Below are 21,116 nucleotides of genomic sequence, written 5' to 3'. Positions count from 1 at the left end.
AATTGTAAGACATTCATGCTTGCAGCAGAAGAGTCCTCTCAGAGCTGGCCAACCAACACTGAGAAATGCCAGGACATTGACGCAAAATGACAACAGGGAAAGTGCTGACAGCAGTGAAACGGATGAAAGTGACAATGATGAGTATGACAGTGATGCCATTGACTCTGGGGGAGAAGATGACTCAAGTGACGTCATTCTTGCATTCATCAATTCAGATGAGGAAGATGCCAATGAGAGGCCAAATGCCACACGCTCAGGGCGAGCCATAACTAGGAGATCCGAAATTGACTTCTCTTTCTTTTGATTTGTTTTTTAAACAACAGCTCTCTGTCGTATAGAGATTGTAAATATTGTCTTCATAGTGAGCACAATAACGTGAAGTAGGGGGATAATAGAGAAATATTAAAAAAGTTGAAATCTAAATATTGTTTGTTCAATTTTTTTTTGGGGGGGGGTCATCCCAAAAAATGACCGCTATAAGGGGGGGCCATGTGAAAAAATTGGTAAGCTGAGGGGGGGTCATGCGATTTTTAAATGGTGCTTCCCAAATCCCACCAGCCCCCCCTCCCTCATAAAAAATGAACGGTCCCTTAAGTCTCGGCAAGCTTTGATTGTTTTTCACTAGTGCCCGCCAAGGTTAGCGGCTGGTAAGTCATCTATATAAATTTTATTAAGGAAATACCTCTAAACTATTAGCTACTTACATTCTCTTACTGATTTTAATCGGCTTTCATCGCTTCAATGCGCTTGAATTTTCAGAGTCGGGCTCTTCCTAATTTGCATAATCCGTAATCGGCCCGTGGGCATTACGGCTGCATAATGACCGCTCAGATCTCGCTCTTAGCCAATCAGAGCGCGCGTTATATCGGCCGCAAGCCAAAGCCATATGATAATATACTTTCATTTACTGATTCCGCCTTCTGTGCTCATTCAGGATAGGTTCATGGAGATGTCCTCACAATTAAGGAAGTGTTCTATTTTATTCTTGCAGTTAATCATGACGTCTTCAGTGCTTGTCTGTGTTTTGGTCGTTACTGTTTTCTTGACAAGTCTTGCTCCTGGTAACTGTCCTGGCTGAGATTAATCATACAGTAGTGATTCTCCTTATGGTTAGTGCGCTCGTCTCCATATCGAGCGGTTCGGGTTCGAACCCTGGCAGGGGACATTGTGTTGTGTTCTTGGGGAAAGCACTTTACTCTCACAGTGCCTCTCTCCACCCAGTTATATAAATGGGTACCGGTGAACTTAATGCTGAGGGTAGCCCTGCGATGGACTAGCATCCCGTCCAGGGGGAAGTAGAAATACCTCCTGGTCGCTTCATGCTACAGAAACCGGGATAAGGTTCGGGCTGATGGGCCTCTTGGTTCGTATACCTATGACTACACCTATGAAAAAACTAATATTTTCAAGGTGATGATGCCTTTGTTTGTTTGTATTTTTCAAGCAAAAATTCTAACACCTAACTAAAAAAACTGACACAAAATATTCATTTACGATCAAAATACTAGCTAAATGACGAACAATGACCAGAAACGTCTCATTCATTTTGAAAGGACCAGGTTTAGAGAGAAATTTTAGATTTCAGCTAAAAAGCAGGTTTCTGTTTAGGTAGTCTCCATATTCAACGCAACTGACAGACAACTACAAGACTCAAGTCTAGTTCCTCGAACTATCAGCACTTAAAAAAGTGTTTCCCCCTTTTACCGGTTTGATTGTGGAAGCAGTTCGATTGCAGTTTTCATAAAAAAATTCTGATAAATATTTCATGAATAAATACTAATTAGTATAGGTAATCAAATGATTTCGAGTGCAATTTGAAATAAATAAGACTAAAAAAAAATTGTAGTCTTTGAAAAATTTACGAGTGCTTATTCCAAATTGCGTAAGAAAAATCATTTGATTACTTGTTAATAATATACAAATGACAATTTCCGTCACGCTTGTATTTTTTTTTTTCTTTTTTTTTTTTTTTTTTCATTTTGTAGACTTGGAGGTCATAAACGTGGTGTCACCACCTCGAGAGTACAGGACATTAAAGTTGAACAAATGATCAATCACAAATCCGCAACAATGCAAAACGATATTGCCTTGTTGAATTTGAGCATCCCCGCCAAACCCAACCGCCATGCTCATTTGGTCTGTATGTCTGGGTCGAGAGCAAAAGTTAAAATTGGCAAAAAGTGTTTTGTCACAGGTATGAAGACTTTGAGATGCTATTTTTTTTTTTCTTTTTTTTTTTTTTGCTTTGCAAGTTTTAATATACCGTTTTCCCTCGATAATTTACTTTTTTTAGGGGGCGAATATTTTCGCGCCAAAAGGAAGTTATTCGAGTGAGAAATGGCTGGGGGGATGGGGGCTGGGTGATTACTCGAGGGCGGAAAAGTTAAAATAATCACTTTTGTTTAAACTCACCCGGCGTGTTCTAAGTGTTCTCAACTTGACTAGGCGGTTTGCGTTGTCGATATCGTACGAGCTCGAGTCCTCTATCAGTCTCGTTGCTTCAACATCATCCTCAACGTTTATCGCAATGGGTAGCTGTGGCGAGAGGGGGTTGATCGTTTCTTGGTTGATTAAGGAGGACAGTGGCATGGGCAATGGCGAGAGCGAAGTGAGTGAGGGGCGAAGTGAGGGAGGGGTTTCGATTATTCAAGAGAGTCGGTTATTTCAAATAATCCCAACAAATGGAAGCGATCGTTCACGCTCTACCTGTATAAGTGAAGACAAACTTCAAGCGGGTTTTATAAATGTTTTCGGTCGTCAAACGTGGCAGATTGACAGAGGACGGAGGATGCTTTAATGTTTCTTCAGATCGAGTACCATCTTCATAAAGAAATCCTTGCATTCATCCTTCATTTTATTATTATTATTATTATTATTATTATTATTATTATTATTATTATTATTATAGACACTGAATTGAAATGATTATCTCTCATTTTTTCGGATAAACTTTGGCTACATAGCCAAATTTTATCCGAAAAAATGAGAGATTTTGCTGATTCCTTGTCAAAAACCCTTCTCAGCAAACAGAGCAAGCTCAAACAATACTGTTTATTGTTGTGCTATATATTTTGAGGAGGGGCAGGATAAAGAGATTTTTGAAACTTGCTAAATAATGCTTTCTCGTAATGCAGATTAGGAGGCGGCAAATTTGAAAACAAATTAAATATTCGAGAACGAATTTTTTGATTTTCTAACAACGTTACACTGAAAAGGAAGAAGGGTCGTTGACTTGTGCAATATCAAAAAAGTTTGGTATTTGTTTTGCACATTTTTCGGTGATTCGAGGGCTTCTTCGAGACTTAAATGAAACAAAAATCCCTTTAGTTAAAAAATACAATCCAAACACATTAAATACCGTTGAACCCCGCTATTTCGAACTCTTAGGGGAAACGAAAAATAGTTGCATTGGAAATAGCGGGAGTCGAAATGGCCGATAGTAAATGAATGAGGGGCAAATCCGAGGGAAATAGTTTTGAGTTTGAAATAACGGGGAATTCGAAATAACCGGGTTCGAATTAGTGGGGTACAACTGTAATCTGTTTTCTAAAATATTTTCCCAAAGCGCTTTTTTGTAGCAAAGCTTAGTGGAATTCCAATTTTTTTTTTTTCTTCATCTTGCACACTGTTATCCGGTATTTATAGAAAGCTGCAAGTGATGGGAGCAATCAAGTCCAAAGTTCAAGTTAAAGAGATCGAAGTCATTCAGCGTTCCCTTTTACATATATCAAAATGGTATATGTAGAGGAAAACACTGAAGCCAAAACTCATTGGAATTGTCTCGAAAAGGCTAATACAATCTCATTCAAACTCTTCACATTGCTACGCAAGGTCATACCCGAAGAAGGATGCTATATATCATAGCCTATGGATGGTATTCAAAATGTTATTTGTCTGTTTTTTTCTTCTTTATTTTTTTTTTAAGGCTTTGGAACTCTTAAAGAAGGCGATAAATTAGCAGGTGTTCTCATGGAAGTGGAGGTCCCAATTGTTTCAAATCGCTTATGTCAAAAGGCTTATCCTATTCACAGCATCGACCCTTCCATGGTCTGCACTGGGTTTAAAAAGGGAGGAAAGGACGCATGCCAGGGAGATTCCGGTGGTCCTTTGGTGTGTGAACACGGCAAGAAGTAAAAAAGGTTCGTCCTCCAAGGTGTCGTGTCTTGGGGATTGGGTTGCGCCCGAAAGGGGAAGTATGGTGTTTACGCAAGAGTTAGTCACCTGCAGACCCGGATTGATGGCAAAATTGCAGAATGTGTGATCATGAAAATTTGTGAAGGGATGACAAGGGGACTCACTGTTTAGGGTGATCATTAGTGCGTTCGCAAGGTTAGTCGATTGATCGCATAACTGCACAATAATGTATTATCATGAGAATTAATAAAGGAGCTACAAGGGAACTCTCCGTTTTGTTTGTGACGTTCATTAGTTTGTGTTGCGTGTGTTCTCTAATTAAAAAATCTGTCATACCTTATATCATATGACTGATGCAAGAAGAATGGGCATCTGGTTTTCCCAGGATAATTCAATAAGACAGCTGAAAACACTGGGCATACTACCATCTACCGACGGTTTGGGCAGAATCTGTACGCATGCGTTGAACCAATTACTAATGGAGTGGCAACCATGGACAGCTGTCTCGTCCATGATGACTCTTACTCCTGGCTATTCATGCTGACGAGTCCTAACTAGGACGAAACAGCTACCCATGTCTGCCACCACGGGTAGTTGGCTGACTAAAAAGCGTGGTAAGTCTGGCCAAACCGTGTAGCCGTGAAGTGTGATCATTATTTTCAGTTGGCTTACATATTTCAATAATGCAATCGTGACTACATTTTTTTGGAAAATACTGAACAAATATATCGAGAATCTTCTTGATTAGCCATCAAATTCCACCGTTAAAATTGATGTTAACGAGAAGGGAAAACTCAGCGAATGGACCTCATTTTATCATTTTGAATGTGTTTCCTGGATTATCTTGCACAAATGCAAAAAGCTTAAAGAAGAGTTCCACGACAAAAAGGGAAGCATTTCTTTTTTAATCTCCCAGACGTAGCTATGGTACATCGTTTCAGGTGAACCTTTAAAAATGTCCTTTCGTTTTGCAAAAGTTCGAGTTTTATCCCTAGTGGATTGCCTGAAGGAGAACGAAGCTTGCACTTCGTAGGGATTTCCACACACCTTTAAGCCCTCCAAAACTTCTGTTTTCCTTTGTAGTCCCTCACAAACCAGTCTCAGTAAACACAGTTTTTACATGTAGGTGGATCTTTTCGGCCGTAGAATCAGCCTCTGGAAATTGAACCTTATTTTTCAAGTACGGCTCTTTTGGAAGCACTCTCCCATCTCTAGAAAACCAAAGGGATTTACCTTGTCGCAGATTGATGGGCTTAACGTGTCTTCAATATCGACCGTATACTTTGAAGTTACACTTCCTCTGACCTTACATTGTTAAACGAGACGAGTTAAGATTTTTACAATAACTGTCTAATTTCTCGCGGGCTGATTGGCTCATTTTTATCATCAATAAGAGTACAGACAGATAAACTTTTAATTTATGCAAGCTTTCAAGTTCAATTTTCAGCTGTCAAACTGTCAACTTTTTAACCAATGAGATTTTATGAACTTTTTTAAGTAGCCAATCAAAAAGCGAGAAAAGCAATTGACAATGTTCGCGTCATTTTGAATAAAAGTTACTTATCTTTGTTTACGGCAAGTTTACCGCGTCTTTTCCCCTCATTCATTCCCTGGCATTTGACCATTTTGGGGTCTTGTTATTGTACAAAACAAATTGACGTCAGTTTTTTATGCGTCTGTCCTCTTATTGATGATAAATTTCGTCATAACATTGTCAAAGTTTACTGCGGAACCACTCGCCAACCACTTTAACAATGTTATGACGCAATTTATCATAAATAAGAGGACAGACGCATAAAAAGCTGACGTCAATTTGTTAAATAAAGGATATTACATGGCCACGCGGAGATACAAAATTTATTGTTCTTTATTTAATATATTTCAACACGAGAAGAGAAATTTCGTTTCTTCGAGCAACCATCTAATTTTCTCTTTATAATATAAAATTCTCACAATCCATAACCGCGTTTTTGGCAATTTCCAAAGATTTCAGACCATTTTTCGAAGATTTCCGAAGATTCTCCAAAATTTATCTCAAGGCCCGACGAATGTTTCCTAACATTTTCGAAGATTCCGAAGATTGCAAAGATAACCGAAGATTGCCGAAGACTTCCGAAGAAGATTCGAAGATGTTTCCATCATACACCTACAAATTTCAGTGCAATTAAAGGGAAAAATTGTTATCAAAATTGACATCTTCACCCGTGTGGATGAAAATTATATCGTGGGATATCGAGTTTATCAATATTCTACCATTCGGTATACCACCAAGTTTTATATAATAAATGAGGGTTCAAAACATTAAAATTAAAATAAGGGTCATAGACCTGGATGAGTAATTCGGGTATGAAGAGAATAAACGACGAATGTAACGTTGTTTTCCACTCCCGTTTTCCAGCCTCTTTGACTTTTAATGACACTTTTTTTGATCTCTTTCGAGCCATGGTCGCTAAACAAACAGGCAACGAGGTGATACCTCTGTTATGGGACCCAAACGCCAAATGGCGTTGGTGCTTTTTGTTGTATTCTTTCATATCGTTTTGTTTTTTCTGAACTGATTTGTAATTAATTTAGGTCTGATGTGTCAGCGCCGAGAATTGATTAGGTGTTCCTCTAAACCGGCCATGTTATTGGTGGTAATGACGAGATACTGTTGCAATCATCTATTTCCTACAGCACTCTGGTCACGTCGTCAACGAGTGTGTACATCTTCCTTCAGACTCGCATTTTCCCAGCCAGGTAAACACTTCAAATTAAAGAAAGAGCAGACGAATTCATATATATCTGGGTTATTGACCAAGCTTGTTCGGTCAAGATAGCTGGATATTGGCCTCCTTCTTTTTATTGCGATTTTATGGACCTCTACTCCGTCTCGGTCCATAAACTCGCAATAAAAAAAAGGAGGCCACTATTCAGCCATCTTGACCGAACAAGCTTGGTCAATAGAGGATTTATTATTTGCGGGACACGGCGGGTAATCCCAAGCGGGCAAGATAGCTCCATCTTGCCCGCTCGGATAGCCAATCACAGCGCAGGATTTGATTCATCTTGCCCGCTCACGGAGCTAGCCATATAAAAAGGGCCTTTAAAACAGTGTCTGAGCACAGCTTTTCTTCATTAAGGGCGTATTCATGCATTTGATAAACAAAGCGACTCTGAATAAAACCCAGTTTAGGCAGGTGATCAGATGTACTAACCAGATACAGCATGTAGGCCCTCGCTTCCCAAAATATTAACAAAGTTAAAACAAACAATTCATATTTTTTTCTTGGAATTGTTTAAATAATACTTTGAATGTAAAAACAAAAAGTGCTTTCACAAGAAATTATTAAATTTCACTGTCATTTTAAACATTCAAATACAGCTGACCATCTGACAAAAATTTTGCTTGCCATCCACGCTATTTTCTTGCTGTCATTCTAGAGATGAGTTTCTGAAACGTAGTGATTGAAAGAAAGCTAGAGCTTTCTTGTAAGCGTTAATTACTTTTTAATCCTGCTTGAAAATTTATCGCACATTTTGCGTAAAAGAAGAGCCCAATTTATCATCGGGCTGTCTATATAAACTACTGGATGAGGTGTTTACCCGGGGGGTACTCCTAGAAAAATCAGGTGGGGGTGAGCGGTGCGCTTCCCAAAACCCTTACCTTATTTATGACTAAAGTCTGTGATTTTCCCCACTCTATTTATGACCTAAAAAAGTAGCTTCTTCTAAAAAAAAATACCCATGCAGTTCAAGACTACAGTGCGAAAACCATACCCTATTTACGACCAAAATGGCCAAAATTGATTCCCCTTTTTCTGACCAAAACGGTTGAAAACGCTACCCTTTGGGGCCGCATGTACCTATATAGCCCATATAAAGGAGTGCGGGGGGGGGGGGGGGGGGGGTTGTGATATCTAGAATAATCAACGGAGAGGTTAGTGTTATGAGCCGAGCCGAAAGCTGGGGCTGATAACACTGAGCGAGACCTTAATTAGCCTGGATATCCCGAAAGACCGAATTCAATAATTGTTTTATTATATATTGCCACAAATGAACTTAGAGCGTAACTTACTTTAAGCTGTGAGTGAAACCAATTTAGTCTGAACACTAAATGGAGATTTGATTCGTTGCTATAACTCCTGTCCTTCCCTCGCTTTTTTTTTTTTTTTTTTTTTTCACCTTTTTCGTGTTCACATATTCTTTTATTTCTTCCTTGGCTAGTTCCATATGGACTTTTTCGAATTTCCGTCTGCACCAACATTATCTACTGTATTCGTAGGAAATGCGATCGAAAAGGATGAACCTTCATAGGTGTGCGTCTTCAAAACAACGCTAGTGGCTACGTGACCACGCTCGCCAGAGGACAAATCAACCAGAATTATCTACACTGGTTGCAGAATAGGGATTGAGACTTCAATGCATAATAATTGGTATAACAAGAACAAAAGGTCATGATAAAGAAATGTTTAACTTTTATTTGTAAATGGGCAGTCTACATACAGCTGACTATCTGGCAAAAAGGTGTTGGACAAAAGCAGAGGTTTTATTCATGTATGTTCATCAAGCAACCAACAAGCTTTTTCTCGTTAGCAGCTTATTGTTGTGTTTCATTCTTCTTTTACAGAAAGCGATCCCTTTTAAGAAGCTAAATCATTTCAATGCTACTTGGAAGCTCGTCGTAAAATAAATGTACACATATTTTCCAAGGGTCTCATCTTTTTCTTTAAATTCTTTAAGTATAAATCGCTAACGGAAAACAAAAGGTATTGATACAAGAAATCTTTCGAATTGAATGTGGTTGTTGAATAGACATCCTTAAACACAGCTGACTATCTGTCGAAAACGGTTCGATAAAAGGAAAGGTAGTCCCGATTCACAGCATCCCTAGTAAGATGTTTCTTGCTCTTAGCTTGTTGGTGTGTTTCCTGACATCACCAGTAGCAGAAGGTAAGATGTCCATGAAAAGGACAATTTGTTGTATCACATGTATGAATGGATTATACATACGCTGTAAAAAACACTGTGTGTTTAAAGATCGAGAGATAATATCATTTATTTTTTTAACATTGGGTTCAAAAGAATACTAGGTTCCTCCGCCTATCCTTTATGTCAGTTACATTGATGACTTGATTTATCACGGAAAACTGTGCTAATGAAAATTTGCTTCCTTTGTACTAAAATTAAGTGCGCGACACACTATGATTTTTCGATTCCCTAAGACCTTCAAGGTCCTCCAAATTACTTCAGGCGATGAAAACAGAAAACGAAAAAAAGAATGGTAAAAGGGTACAAAAAAGAAAGATAAGAGAGCGAGGGAAAAAAGAATGACATTCCACTGAATTTTTATATCGTCTACTCTGGAGGAAAGAACAAGCTCACACCAGCGTGAAATTTCTTTAACATCTTTCCAATAAATCCAGAGATATATTACCATTAAAAAATAACCGAAAAACTCGAAAAGGTCAAACGTGACAGTTTAGAATCACTGTTGATCGTTTTAATGCTTTCACAGTCGAAATAAAACATTTCCTGATCATTTCTATCATTCTGCGCCGATATATGACCGGATGTATGAAAAGGCTGTTGTACCTAGTGAACTGTAAACTTGGATTTCATAACACCTATTTAAAGGCATAAAAATTACTCTAAGTAATTAAAAAAGAAAAGAAGAGAGATGAATACGAGAGAGGAAGAAAACCACATACATTCCTTTATTTTCTAATATCGTCTACCCCAGGGTGAAATTTCATCGCTCTATGTTCATAAATCCAGATTTTTTGACCATTTAGAATGTGTAATTCTACCTTGTCGTTCAAGCCAGGTCCTCACATTATAATTTTCTGATATAACGTTCGTAAGAAAAAACTGTGACAATGAATTTTGCATTCAACAGCATGCGGCGTGAAACCATTTGGGTCCCGCATTGTGGGTGGCGAAGAAGCAAGGCCTAATTCGTGGCCCTGGCAAGTATCTCTGCAATATCATGGACGGCACATATGTGGCGCCTCCCTCCTCAACGAGAACTGGGTTTTATCTGCCGCGCATTGTGTCGATCAAAGCAGTGATCCCGGTCGATATTCTCTTGCTCTAGGTAGGTTAAAGCATTGATCTTCTGCTATATTTTTTTGCGTGTATGTGTGCGAGAGAGCTTGGTGCTCTTAAATTAATTTGCAAATAGGCAGTATTATGGTTCTTAACCCATGTATCTCAGAGGGTCCTAAGGTCGAACCATGCCCCAGAGGTCCAGTTCTTGTTTTTGTGTGTGATAGATGCACGAAAGGTTCTTCTTCTCCTTTTTTCCCTTTTCCGCGAATAATTTGTTTGTCTCTACTTCCATACAAGAGAGCGGAATTGCGTTTATTCCACCTAAGTAGCAAAAATTCCTTTTCATAGTTCTAAATTGGCCAATGAAGAATACCGTGAAAGAGCGACTTCTATTCGTAACAGCTTCCTTCCTTCTACCGAAGATAGTCTCCAGTGCAACACTTTTCTTTTTTGTACTCACTCGAGCCTACACTAAACCCCAGGCATTATCTCTTTCTTAATTTGGGGCGAGCGCGAGTACCTTTAAGCGACCAGTAATGGGCAGCATCAAAAGATTCATTTAATTTGGTGTCGTCGTGAAATCGATCGCCAAACCGAGGAAAAGGAACAAGGCCCAGCTGGGTGCTAGACTGTATTGAGCCTTTTGTAATATTTGTCGATGCATTTATCCGAAACAGGAGCGCATAGCAGAACCAATGACGGACAAGTCTTTAAAGTTTCCCGCGTCATCAAACATCCTTCTTTCAGTATGCAGAATCTGCGTCATGACGTAGCATTATTAAAATTGTCGCGTGCCGTACAGCTCGGCGGAAAAATCAACACCGTCTGCCTGCCGAAGCATGGGTCGCGTGTCACTCAGGGAACGAAATGTTACGTCACAGGTGATCATCTCAAATGGCTTGACTTCAAGGTGGTTTAATAAAGCAAAACCTTCAGATAAGTCTCTTAATGACTGGTGTGATCAATTTGATAGTACAGTAAAAACCCACAGATAAGAACCTGCATTTGTCTAGGTTAGACTCGAAAGGTACTTTTGTAATTGGCTGCTACAATAACATATATATTAACATTTTAATGAGTAGTATTCATCCAAATGCCTTCTAACCTGTCAAAAGGACTGCACATTCTACAACTAACACATTCACACTGCTGTTTTATAAAAGGTTTTTATTAAAAAAAAAAACAAAGCAAAACAAAGCAAATAAAATCTTTGCTAGACTGCCTACTGCCTATTTGTCTAAATGAATTCAATCTAAACAAATGCAAACCCTATTTCAAGTTAGCTTGTTTCTCTCAGTCGAATGCTTTTATATAGATCAAATACATCAAAAGCTTAACCACCATAGAACACAACAGAGTATCTACATTACATCTACATTACATTGCAAAAGATTTGGCTGATTTTATTGCACATTACACTTTATTTTATTTGATTCATCAATTCGATATAATAAGAACCTTTTTAAATTTTAGGCTAGTATGTAAAGGGGTGCTAAAAGAGAAACCTTTTACCCTTACGGTTGTCAAAAATTAGTTTGGTATATGCGCGCTTTTACAGTATCCAGATGCTTTCTGACTTCCTCATGTTAAGTGCCTTTGCCATCGCTTATTAGGCTGGGGAAGGATACGGTCAAACTCCAATGCACTTGCACCTCGCCTTAAACAAGCCTCCGCTCCAGTGGCGAGTCATAGCGAGTGTCAACGAAAAAATGGAGGAATAGTACATGAGAGTTCGATGGTCTGTGTAGGAGGCAAAGGGAGCAGTGTCTGTAATGGTGACAGTGGGGGCCCCTTGTCATGTTTGGAGGATGGTCGGTGGGTGGTCCGTGGAGCAGCCTCGTGGGTGACTAGCCGAACGTGCCCTGGTAACACCTATTCTGTCTATTCTCGCGTTAGCTCTTACGTAGACTGGATCAATGGTTACGTTCAAGGTAAGTGATAAAGTGAAAATAGTAAAAGGATCTAAGAGCATGCTCTCCTTAAAATTTAATTTACATAGTCATATATTTGTCTTTAGCCGTGATAAATCTACTAGCGTTCTATCACGAATGCCGTTCTCTGATTGGCTAAGCTACTCTTTATATATTCTGTTGTAGATAGTGAGTAACCTTGCAGTGTGTTGTTCTGGGACGGTTCGGTGACGAGGATTTAGATGAAGTTTTCAACGACTAGTAGATTATTCACTCTACCATCTGCGCCCTCGTTAACTATCACGCGATACTGAGAAATCTCGAGCACATTATCTAATTGTTAATTAGCAAAATGGGACATAAATCGTATAAAAAGCAAATTGCAAATTGAAAAAGGTTGGAAAATGAGGCTGGGCCAGGAATAGTGATGTCATAGTGTTCTCTAAATATTGATTTTGGCTTTAACTCATTCTTGAACTAAAACTAGTTACCTAACTATAACTCCTTCTCACATTATTTTAATTGATGTGGCTATGAAATCAATCAAAGTAGTTTGTTTAGTAGCCAAGAGATGTGACCAACTTTTTCTCTCTAGGTGGAGGTGGTGGAGGCGGTGGAGGTGGCGGAGGCGGTGGAGGAGGTGGAGGAGGTAGTGGTGGCGGCGGCGGTGGTGGAGGAAGTAAGTCTTCAATTTCTTGTTTAATCAGCACTCAGGAAATTTCAATTAAGATTACGGCAGAGCTAAGTTCAACTGTACCTTGCGCAAGACTTACTCTGTGTGTGTTTTACCCTGTTGCCCTGTAGCTGACGTGCACGAGTTTCGGTGTCCTGACTTAATTTACATACTGAACCAACAATCTCCTACCGCTTGTCGACGACTTTTGCATATTTGTATATTTCGTAAAAACCTAAGCTGTGAAGATAAAGAGCAAAATGTTCTGATTGGGTGGAAGAGGGTTCTGCTGTGGTAAATACTAAAACTGCATGAGAAAAAATTACAAGAAGAGCTGTAACCTCTGCAAGTTTCTCACATGGCAATAGTCTGTCGTATCTGAAAAAACGGCGAAAATATCCATAGCATTTATAAGATTTCTGACAATAAAAGGTTTCGTAAAGCACTTTAAAATGAAAATTAGCGATATGAAAAGTGAACGACGTTTCGATGACTCCATGTCATCATTATCAAGTTCGAAATACTTTAACACCCTTTTAATTCCCTAAATATTTTCACACCATTTTTACTATTTATATTTATTCAATTCTATCATGTATTTCGAAATTGATATTGATGATATGGAGTCATCGAAACGTCGTTCACTTTTCATATCGCTAATTTTCATTCTAAAGTGACTTATAAGATCAGGACAAAATTTGTTTAAAGAACCGCAGGTAATATGCTGATTTTTTTAAACCTACTACTGAATCAGTAGTTTATTCACAACATAGTCAATTTTTGGGTGATTTTCCCCCGGCATCGAAAAACTAAAGGGACCATTCAAAGATACCTCAGTGATTCAGTTCCTCTAGAAATGGCATTAACTATTTGCCAAATGATCTGATCCATATTCACCGTATTTCTGTCCACTACTTCAAGATACGTGGTTTCTCGCAGCGGGCATCAATCATGCTACGATAGCTTTGTTTCACTTCTGCCTGAACTTGGAATTAGTTGCCTTGATTTTATTTGATATATTACATAGGTTTTATTTAATACCTTTGTCTTTCTTCTTCCCTTTTCGTTATTCAAGGTTGTGAGGATATTTCTTCAAACTGCATAGATTATGTAAGTTACTGCAAAGCGCAACATTGGGTAGACTACATGAAGAAGTACTGTAAGAAAACTTGTAAATATTGCAGTGGCGGAGGCGGTGGCGGTGACGGCGGCGGTGGCGGCGGTGGCGGCGGTGGCGGCGGTGGCGGCGGTGGCGGCGGTGGCGGCGGTGGCGGCGGTGGCGGCGGTGGTGGTGGCGGCGGTGGCGGTGGAGCAGGTATTCACTATCTATTTTAATCTCCCTTTTGTGAGGTAGTTGTACAGATTTAACATTTTTTAAGGACTACGTTTCTTCTTCCATCTTTTTGACGGTCTGCATTTTTATTGTTGTTGTTGCTCTTGCTTTTCAGATTGTATGGACAAAAAGAGTTCCTGTCCTGCGTGGGCTAACAGTGGATACTGTAAGGGTCAATACGAACAGTACATGAAACAAAACTGTAAGAAGAGCTGCAAGTACTGCGGTGGTGGCGGGGGTGGAGGAGCAGGCGGCGGCGGAGGCGGTGGTGGTGGAGGTGGTGGAGACAGTGGATCAGGAAAATGCGGATATAAACCCAGTGCACGAATTGTGGGTGGTACTGAAGCCCCCAAAGGAGCTTGGCCTTGGCAGGCATTGATCACGTCTTGGGGTTTTGGATTTTGTGGAGGAACTTTAGTTGATGAGCAGTGGGTTGTCACGGCGGCTCACTGTACTGCTGGTAAATCTGCCTCAAGCATTCGCGTAAGGTGAGATGTTAACTGAAAAGAAGACGACGTGCTCTCAGGTTATTGAAAACCCATTCTTCAGCAACAGTTCTTTTCAGATCATCACTTACCCGGACAACCACTCTGGAAAACCTTAACACCAAATTCTTTTCAGGATTTTTCAGGAATACTGGTTATTACTCATCCTCGTCACCAGAGATATCGCGATTCTTTTGAAGTGTACTATTGTTCGGTTCAGCGAAAAACACGTTCGTAAACTAAGTAAATAAGTAAATAAAAATGCCACGTTTTTTTTTTTTCATTTGTACTGCTGAATAGATATGTAAAATTGCTACGTATACTGTTCATATAAAAGGAGGAAAGAACAAGGAAGAAAGGAGAAGAAATAGAATGAGAGGGAAAAGGGAAAAAGGAGGATGAGTCATGGCTTTCATTAGTTCATACTTCTTATTTTGCAGACTTGGAGCTCATTATCGCAAGAGCAATGTTGGAACAGAACAGGATATGGAGGTCGAAAGAATCATCAATCACCACAGCTACAAACGACCGTACGGCATGGCTCACGACATCTCCTTGCTGAAACTGCGCAGTCGCGCACAAATAAACGAAGCTGTAAACCTGGCCTGCTTACCTGAATCAAGTGGAGAAGTTTCAGATGGCAAGATGTGTTGGGTTACGGGTAATAAAATATTTCAGCAATGTCTTAACTGACTTAATCTCGTATATTCCACCTTTTTCAATCGAACTCCATAACTCGCAATCCGACGAGCCTCATCAAGTCTGACGAACGTTCCAGACCTCCAGCCCTTACGTCGCTGCGCGGCTTCACGGGGAAGGTTTTGGTCTTCACTATCTCCCTTTCTCTTTGGGTTTCACTTTATATGTATGGTCGTTATGGCCCAGAAATAAAATTGAATGTGAGATTTGTCAAAATATAAGAAACTACATAAAGTTCGTCTAGTCGAAATCAAAGAAAAAGCATTTTGCATTTTTGGGCCTTCTTACTTCCCTCATCTTATACTTATGACTCACATTTTTGTTCCTGAGTTGAATCAGCCTCTGAACAAGCTTTCTGAGCGACTGAGTTTGCTTGCTGGCTAAAGTTAGTCTCCCTTATGCTGTGTCGGAGTGTCAATGTCACTCTCTGTTTGCTTGGATGAGTGCAGCTGTTACCAAAAGGAATGATATCTTCCCATGGCTCATCCATTCTTTATTTTATTGAAATAACATCACCCAACGTCTTTTTTTCTTCGCATAATTTTTTTAGGATTTGGAACATTGTCTTCTGGTGGCTCTCTAGCAAAGAAACTCATGCAAGTTGAAGTGCCAATTGTCTCCCAAGCCAGTTGCAAACGGGCTTATGGTTCATTAATACACGACTCAATGGTTTGCGCTGGACTCAGAGAGGGAGGCAAAGACTCGTGCCAAGGAGATTCAGGTGGTCCTTTGGTTTGTGAATCCAACGGAAAGTTCTTCCTCGAGGGTGTTGTATCGTGGGGAAGCGGATGTGCTTCACCAGGAAAATATGGAGTCTACGCCAGGGTCCGTTACTTGAGGCAATGGATTGATAACACAATGAACAAATATTAAGCACCAACATGCCTGTAAGAAAATAAATAAAAGGTGCTGCACGACAAATCCACTGTTTTTTCTTTATCAACCAATGACTTGAGAAAATCCAAGGCCGATAGAACCCAAGCTGTACTTGTGTTTAGTTGAAATGGGACCATAATCAGAAACGCCTCTAAGCTTGTCTACAATACATCACTTTTCGCCTTTTACTTAGAAATTTCATCTTCGTTAGAGAGACTTTCGCTCAATCTGTATGCTAAAGTTATTTATCATTTTATTTGCAAAATCGATTAAGCTTTTGCTTACCGGCGGAATGTAAAACAGGTGTTAGGGAGCTTAAGCAACGACGACGAGGACGCCGAGGACGGCGCCTAGTAAAAAACGTATTTATATTTTACAAGCGAAATTCGCGACTGTCTAGATCTGTTCGGTATGCCGTTGGCTCTAAAAACGTGCGTAAGCTAAATGTGCAACGACAACGTTCAATTCCAAATGGAAATACGAAAAATTAGTCGTCGTCGTCCACGTTCCGTAGACGACACAGAACTTGGTCATTTCACATTGCTGTTTTGCAGAGGACGGCAAAGAAATGTACAAAGATTTATAACGCACGTGCACAGCTACTGTTTTGCTCATTATACCTTTTGTTTAGTGACGTTTTCGTTGCCGTCGTGGTCGTGGTTTACTTAAGCTCCCTATTAACACATCCAAAACACCAATATTTCACTACAATTGATGAGACATATATTCATCGTCTGGCTAAAAATAACCGCGAACGCTTAGTCTACAATACAATACAAAATAGAAAATATCCAGAGCACTCCGGCGGGGGTATCAGCATTCTCGTCATAGGTTTCTACGCAAGTCCAAGAGACTCAAGACGTCTGATGAATCATGATGTCGAATGACGGGATATTGCTCAATTTCGTCCCAGATGGCGGTCGTTTCGCCAATGCTTGCTTCTCGCTTTCGAGCCTCTCTCTCGGCTCTCCGGCAACCTCTAAATTTCTAAATCAAATGTCATGGCCTGGCTAGAATTCGTAGTTATATATAATGTGTGTATTTGAAAGAAGACTCGTGGGAATTGGAAATAGTTTAACCTGCCCTCGTCAAACAGCAGGAATATTATTACAGTTGGCAAGTGCGTTTGTGGACCTTTGAAATTATTTCGTAATCTCACTTGCTTCCGGTTAATAACCTTAAGAGAACATTTCCTCGACAAAACCAACCGGCAGAGAGAACAGGCTTGTTAAATGCAAGTTTAACACGGCCCAAGAACCAACAGCTAGGATTATTATCGAGCAATATCGTCACAATAGTGACGTAGTGTCGAGACCCGTTACTATAGCAACTACAGTCTACAAAATTTAATTTTCAAGTGCAGCACTTTTATGTCTACGTCACGAGATTTGTTCATCAGAAATTAAGTTGTCTCAGTTTTATTTACCCGCTGACTACTGTCAACGTTAAAACAACAACGACGACAACAAAAAGCTTTGGGTACGATTGACGGTGATGCTGGATTCCACTCTGAACCTTAAAACCACTTGTCAGTGAATGCCTTCTCTCTCGGGGGCCTCTATTTTGAAAAAGACTAAATAAACACAAAGGCTCAACGTAGGTACTTCTGTACAATTAATTAGCATTTCCCACGTCGTTGGCAAAATTAATATTTGTTTGTTCTATTGCAGGTGCGCTTTACAAAAAATATAACTGAAGTCTTCTGCTCTCTTTTCTTACTCGGTTTCTGTTCTAAGTTACCTGACCACTCAAAAAGCTTTCGGCACCCAGGGCAACCTTAAAAAACCATCAATTTCCATTGAGTTGCGAATTACCATAATAATGTCACGACTGATTGACAACAACGAGCTTTATTGAAGACTGAAATTGATCTGCTTCTTCCGACAAATGTTAGTAAACCGTAATCAAACACTTTCTCCATCACGCTGTTTCCTCGAGACAGTCTCACGTGAACAAACGCTGAGTTGCAACCAAGCTTTCGCAAAGAGGATTTGATTTTTGACGTAACTTTATTGGTGTGTGATCGATGGTTTAAGAAATTTGCATTTCAGAGGAAGTGAGATGATTGAATAGCCGATCCTTTGGGTTTTAACATTACTTATGGCACGATCGCCATTTCACCGAGCTCTGCAAGTTGCTGCTATTTGCCTGGCTTATTCACAAGTTATCGGAGCGTGCCTAGACGATACAGCCTGCCCAGCTTCCAAAAGCTGTTGCAATGGAATATGCAGATATAGCTGCACCTGTGAAAGTTCCGCGGATTGCGACTGGGATGAGAAATGTTGCGCGAATCGTCAATGTGCGGATGGCTTTGAACTTTGTTCGCAACCTCTGCCGGCCTATTTCATCGCTATAGGAGCCTGCTCTGTGCTATCAATGACATTTCTTTGCTTGCTGTTTATCTGCTATTGGGCTCGCTGCTGCCCGTGGTATAAGCGGCGTATCGCACGTAGAAGAAGGCATCAAAAAGATTTGGACGCTACGGTTCATCGACCACAATTCGCGACGTTATCGTCAACAAATACGACACAAGAACTTCACTTCCCTTCGGCTCCTCAGTCGCCAAACGTTCCTCCGCCACCATATCTACCGCCATTAACAGGAAATCCAGCCAAGTATTCAAGTTATACTGTACAAAGAATAAGCCCATCGATGTGCCATCCGCCACCGTATGCTGCGAAGACTTAATTATGAAAGATCCGCAGCCATTTTCAGGAGAAATCATGTTTATTAGAGCAACTCTTTGGTACAACACCGCCTTCTTCTCAAAGCTCAAATTACAAATACAAACTATAGCCTGAATTTCGAGAGGCATAAATGAGATATTTGAAGATGTTTTTTTATGCTAAGTTAATTTATAGCCACAATGTTGTCAAATCCGGTGCTTTATTTGCCCATATTGTTCTTCCTTTTATGCTGCTGCTGTTACATCTGTTAAAACCGACGAATTCGACATTTTGTTGAATTTTAAAAAAAACAAAAAAAAAAAAAAAAACATCGCGCTACGTGAAGACATAACACTTCCGGCGAAGTCGTATTAATTAAATGATGCAAGTTTTTAAAATTTTATTTAATACTGCTATAAAATGTGTTCCTCGAAATCTATAATTACGTCACTGATTGTTTGTCCGAGATCAAAGTGGCCTCGAGCAACTTGAGTTTTTTAGATGGCATTATTTATACCATCGCAGATAATCGAACAGGTTCGCTTCTAAAGAAGTCGTTCGTTTGAATATAAAAATTTGACTTAAATGTATCATACTGATGATCGTGTATTTCGCTCGCAAAATAGAAGTGGATTTGCATTGTTGCCAAGAGTCAGTCTATTGTTGTGAAGTCGAGAGTTGCAAACAACAGGAAACCGCCGAATTTCGATCTCGACCCTTTAGCGCTTATAACCGCAGTTCATACGCCTGTTGAATGAAATAATACGAGAAACAGAGACACCCCTTAGAGGAGCACAGAGTTACTAGTGATTTACATTTGTTTCATTCAGTTTGAGGGGGTAAAAGCCGGCAGGCCCCATAGTACATGAAGCGAATAACCGCCGGCCATTTTGAAATTACCGACAAAAATCGAGCGAAAGTGACGGTCGCTTTGTACGGTAATGAATTTGCTGCGGTATATGGTTGCCATGAGTTTATTTTCTAATATACTATACACATGGCTGATATTCACGGTTTGTGTACTACTTAAGATATCTGTTAAAAAATCTTGCTGAGTATATTGAAGGACCGTACTGATCGACCGGTATCGCGGAATTTTTACGCATAATTTGATCACTCCAAAACGCAAAATCTTGAGACATCTGTACAGTAGTCAGGCTTGAATTTAGTTGTGAAAATAAAATTGCAGATATCCTTAATATATACTCTGTAAATGACAAATCAATTGGGGATCCAATATAAACGGATTTCCGCAAAACCACTCAAACGCTATATTTTGCGTCATGTTTATTAGTGTTTTCAAGAACATAAATTTTATTTATAGGCTTCTGCACAACAGTACGTAGAAATCCTAAAGGATTTTTTCAGACGAGATCGATCGAATCAAACTCCTTTTATGTATCTTGTTCCTCACACTTAAATACAACGTATACACAATTCATATGGGTGCTGCTTTGTTATTCCTCAGTTTTATTTCTGGAAAGGAAGGCCTCTTTGTTTTAGTCACGTTAGCTACCATGTACAAAGACCGCATCGGACATGAAGGATTGCGAACTATGCCACCGAGTCCACACTGTTTTCAGAATACTACCGAGCAATGCTAAACAGGAGATACCAGAGAGGTCGGTATTGCAATATCAGACTCAGAGAGTGTTCAGAAACCGAAGCAAATAATAGTTTATTATTCAGAATGAAAAAGAAAAAAAAAAGAAAGAAAGAAAAGAAAAGAAAAGAAAAAGAACGAAAACTGAATAATTGATTAGCAAAATGCCGACAAGGTGGTAATTGACAAAGGGGAACTAAAAACTATAAGGATGGAAGAAATTTAAGCCAATGAAACAAATATATATTTTGTGGTGTTTATTCTTTTATCAAGGTTCCCTGAGTCAGGCTCGGTTCGGCCACTACACAACCTCAGTGTAAGGGGGTCAGCCTGTTCCGAGGATGAGTTGTTGCCAAACCACCATCTCTAGAGGCGAATATTGTTCGGAAACATTACAAACCCGAAATTGTTTGACAGATGGCAGGCTATATTCGCAAACAAAGTGAGGTATCAAAACAACATTTGCGTAGGAGGCCCTATCGATATCATACATTATAGCCCATTTGTATTGCATTGCAAATCCAGCTTTCCTTTTACGACAAGGACTATTTTGGAAAATTTTTCGTTATGTCAAGTGTCTCTTTGACCAAATCACCATACAATATCTTATCTCTGTTTAAAACTGACAGCTAGGTATTAAACAAGGTGTGGCGACAAAAGCCTCTGCCTCTTCTTTTCGCATTTCTAGCAATTTATGGGTTCATTCA

At 39.7% G+C, this 21,116-nt stretch overlaps 1 protein-coding gene and 1 long non-coding RNA gene across 4 annotated transcripts; both read left to right on the top strand.

Annotated features, from left to right (window-relative positions):
* The first annotated feature begins 8,990 nt into the window (after window positions 1-8,990).
* On the top strand, window positions 8,991-16,185 carry LOC110069100 (trypsin-2-like). 3 transcript variants are annotated; one of them, XM_089285310.1, is made up of 9 exons: window positions 8,991-9,066; window positions 10,013-10,210; window positions 10,842-11,045; window positions 11,778-12,095; window positions 12,676-12,753; window positions 13,823-14,011; window positions 14,196-14,568; window positions 15,006-15,226; window positions 15,815-16,185. In XM_089285310.1, the coding sequence occupies exons 1-9, from the start codon at window positions 9,012-9,014 to the stop codon at window positions 16,135-16,137; spliced, it is 1,959 nt and encodes a 652-aa protein (XP_089141436.1). In that variant the 5' UTR covers window positions 8,991-9,011; the 3' UTR covers window positions 16,138-16,185. The 3 variants fall into 3 exon arrangements, with proteins under 3 accessions (XP_089141436.1, XP_089141437.1, XP_020632257.1); XM_089285311.1 differs by lacking the exons at window positions 8,991-9,066; window positions 10,013-10,210 and having other exon boundaries at window positions 10,808-11,045; window positions 12,676-12,741; window positions 13,823-14,008; XM_020776598.2 differs by lacking the exons at window positions 8,991-9,066; window positions 10,013-10,210; window positions 10,842-11,045; ... (1 more) ...; window positions 12,676-12,753; window positions 13,823-14,011 and adding an exon at window positions 14,040-14,062.
* Window positions 16,186-16,446: 261 nt separating this feature from the next.
* On the top strand, window positions 16,447-20,247 carry LOC149115880 (uncharacterized). Its single transcript, XR_016206153.1, has 2 exons — window positions 16,447-17,736; window positions 17,811-20,247. It is a non-coding gene; the product is annotated as an uncharacterized LOC149115880 (long non-coding RNA).
* Window positions 20,248-21,116: the final 869 nt, after the last annotated feature.

This window comes from Orbicella faveolata, unplaced genomic scaffold, assembly GCF_042242905.1.
Source record: "Orbicella faveolata isolate gen_17 unplaced genomic scaffold, um_ofav_v1 contig_13, whole genome shotgun sequence".
Classification (NCBI taxonomy): Eukaryota; Metazoa; Cnidaria; class Anthozoa; order Scleractinia; family Merulinidae; genus Orbicella; species Orbicella faveolata.
This window is presented reverse-complemented; position numbering and strand designations above follow the sequence as displayed.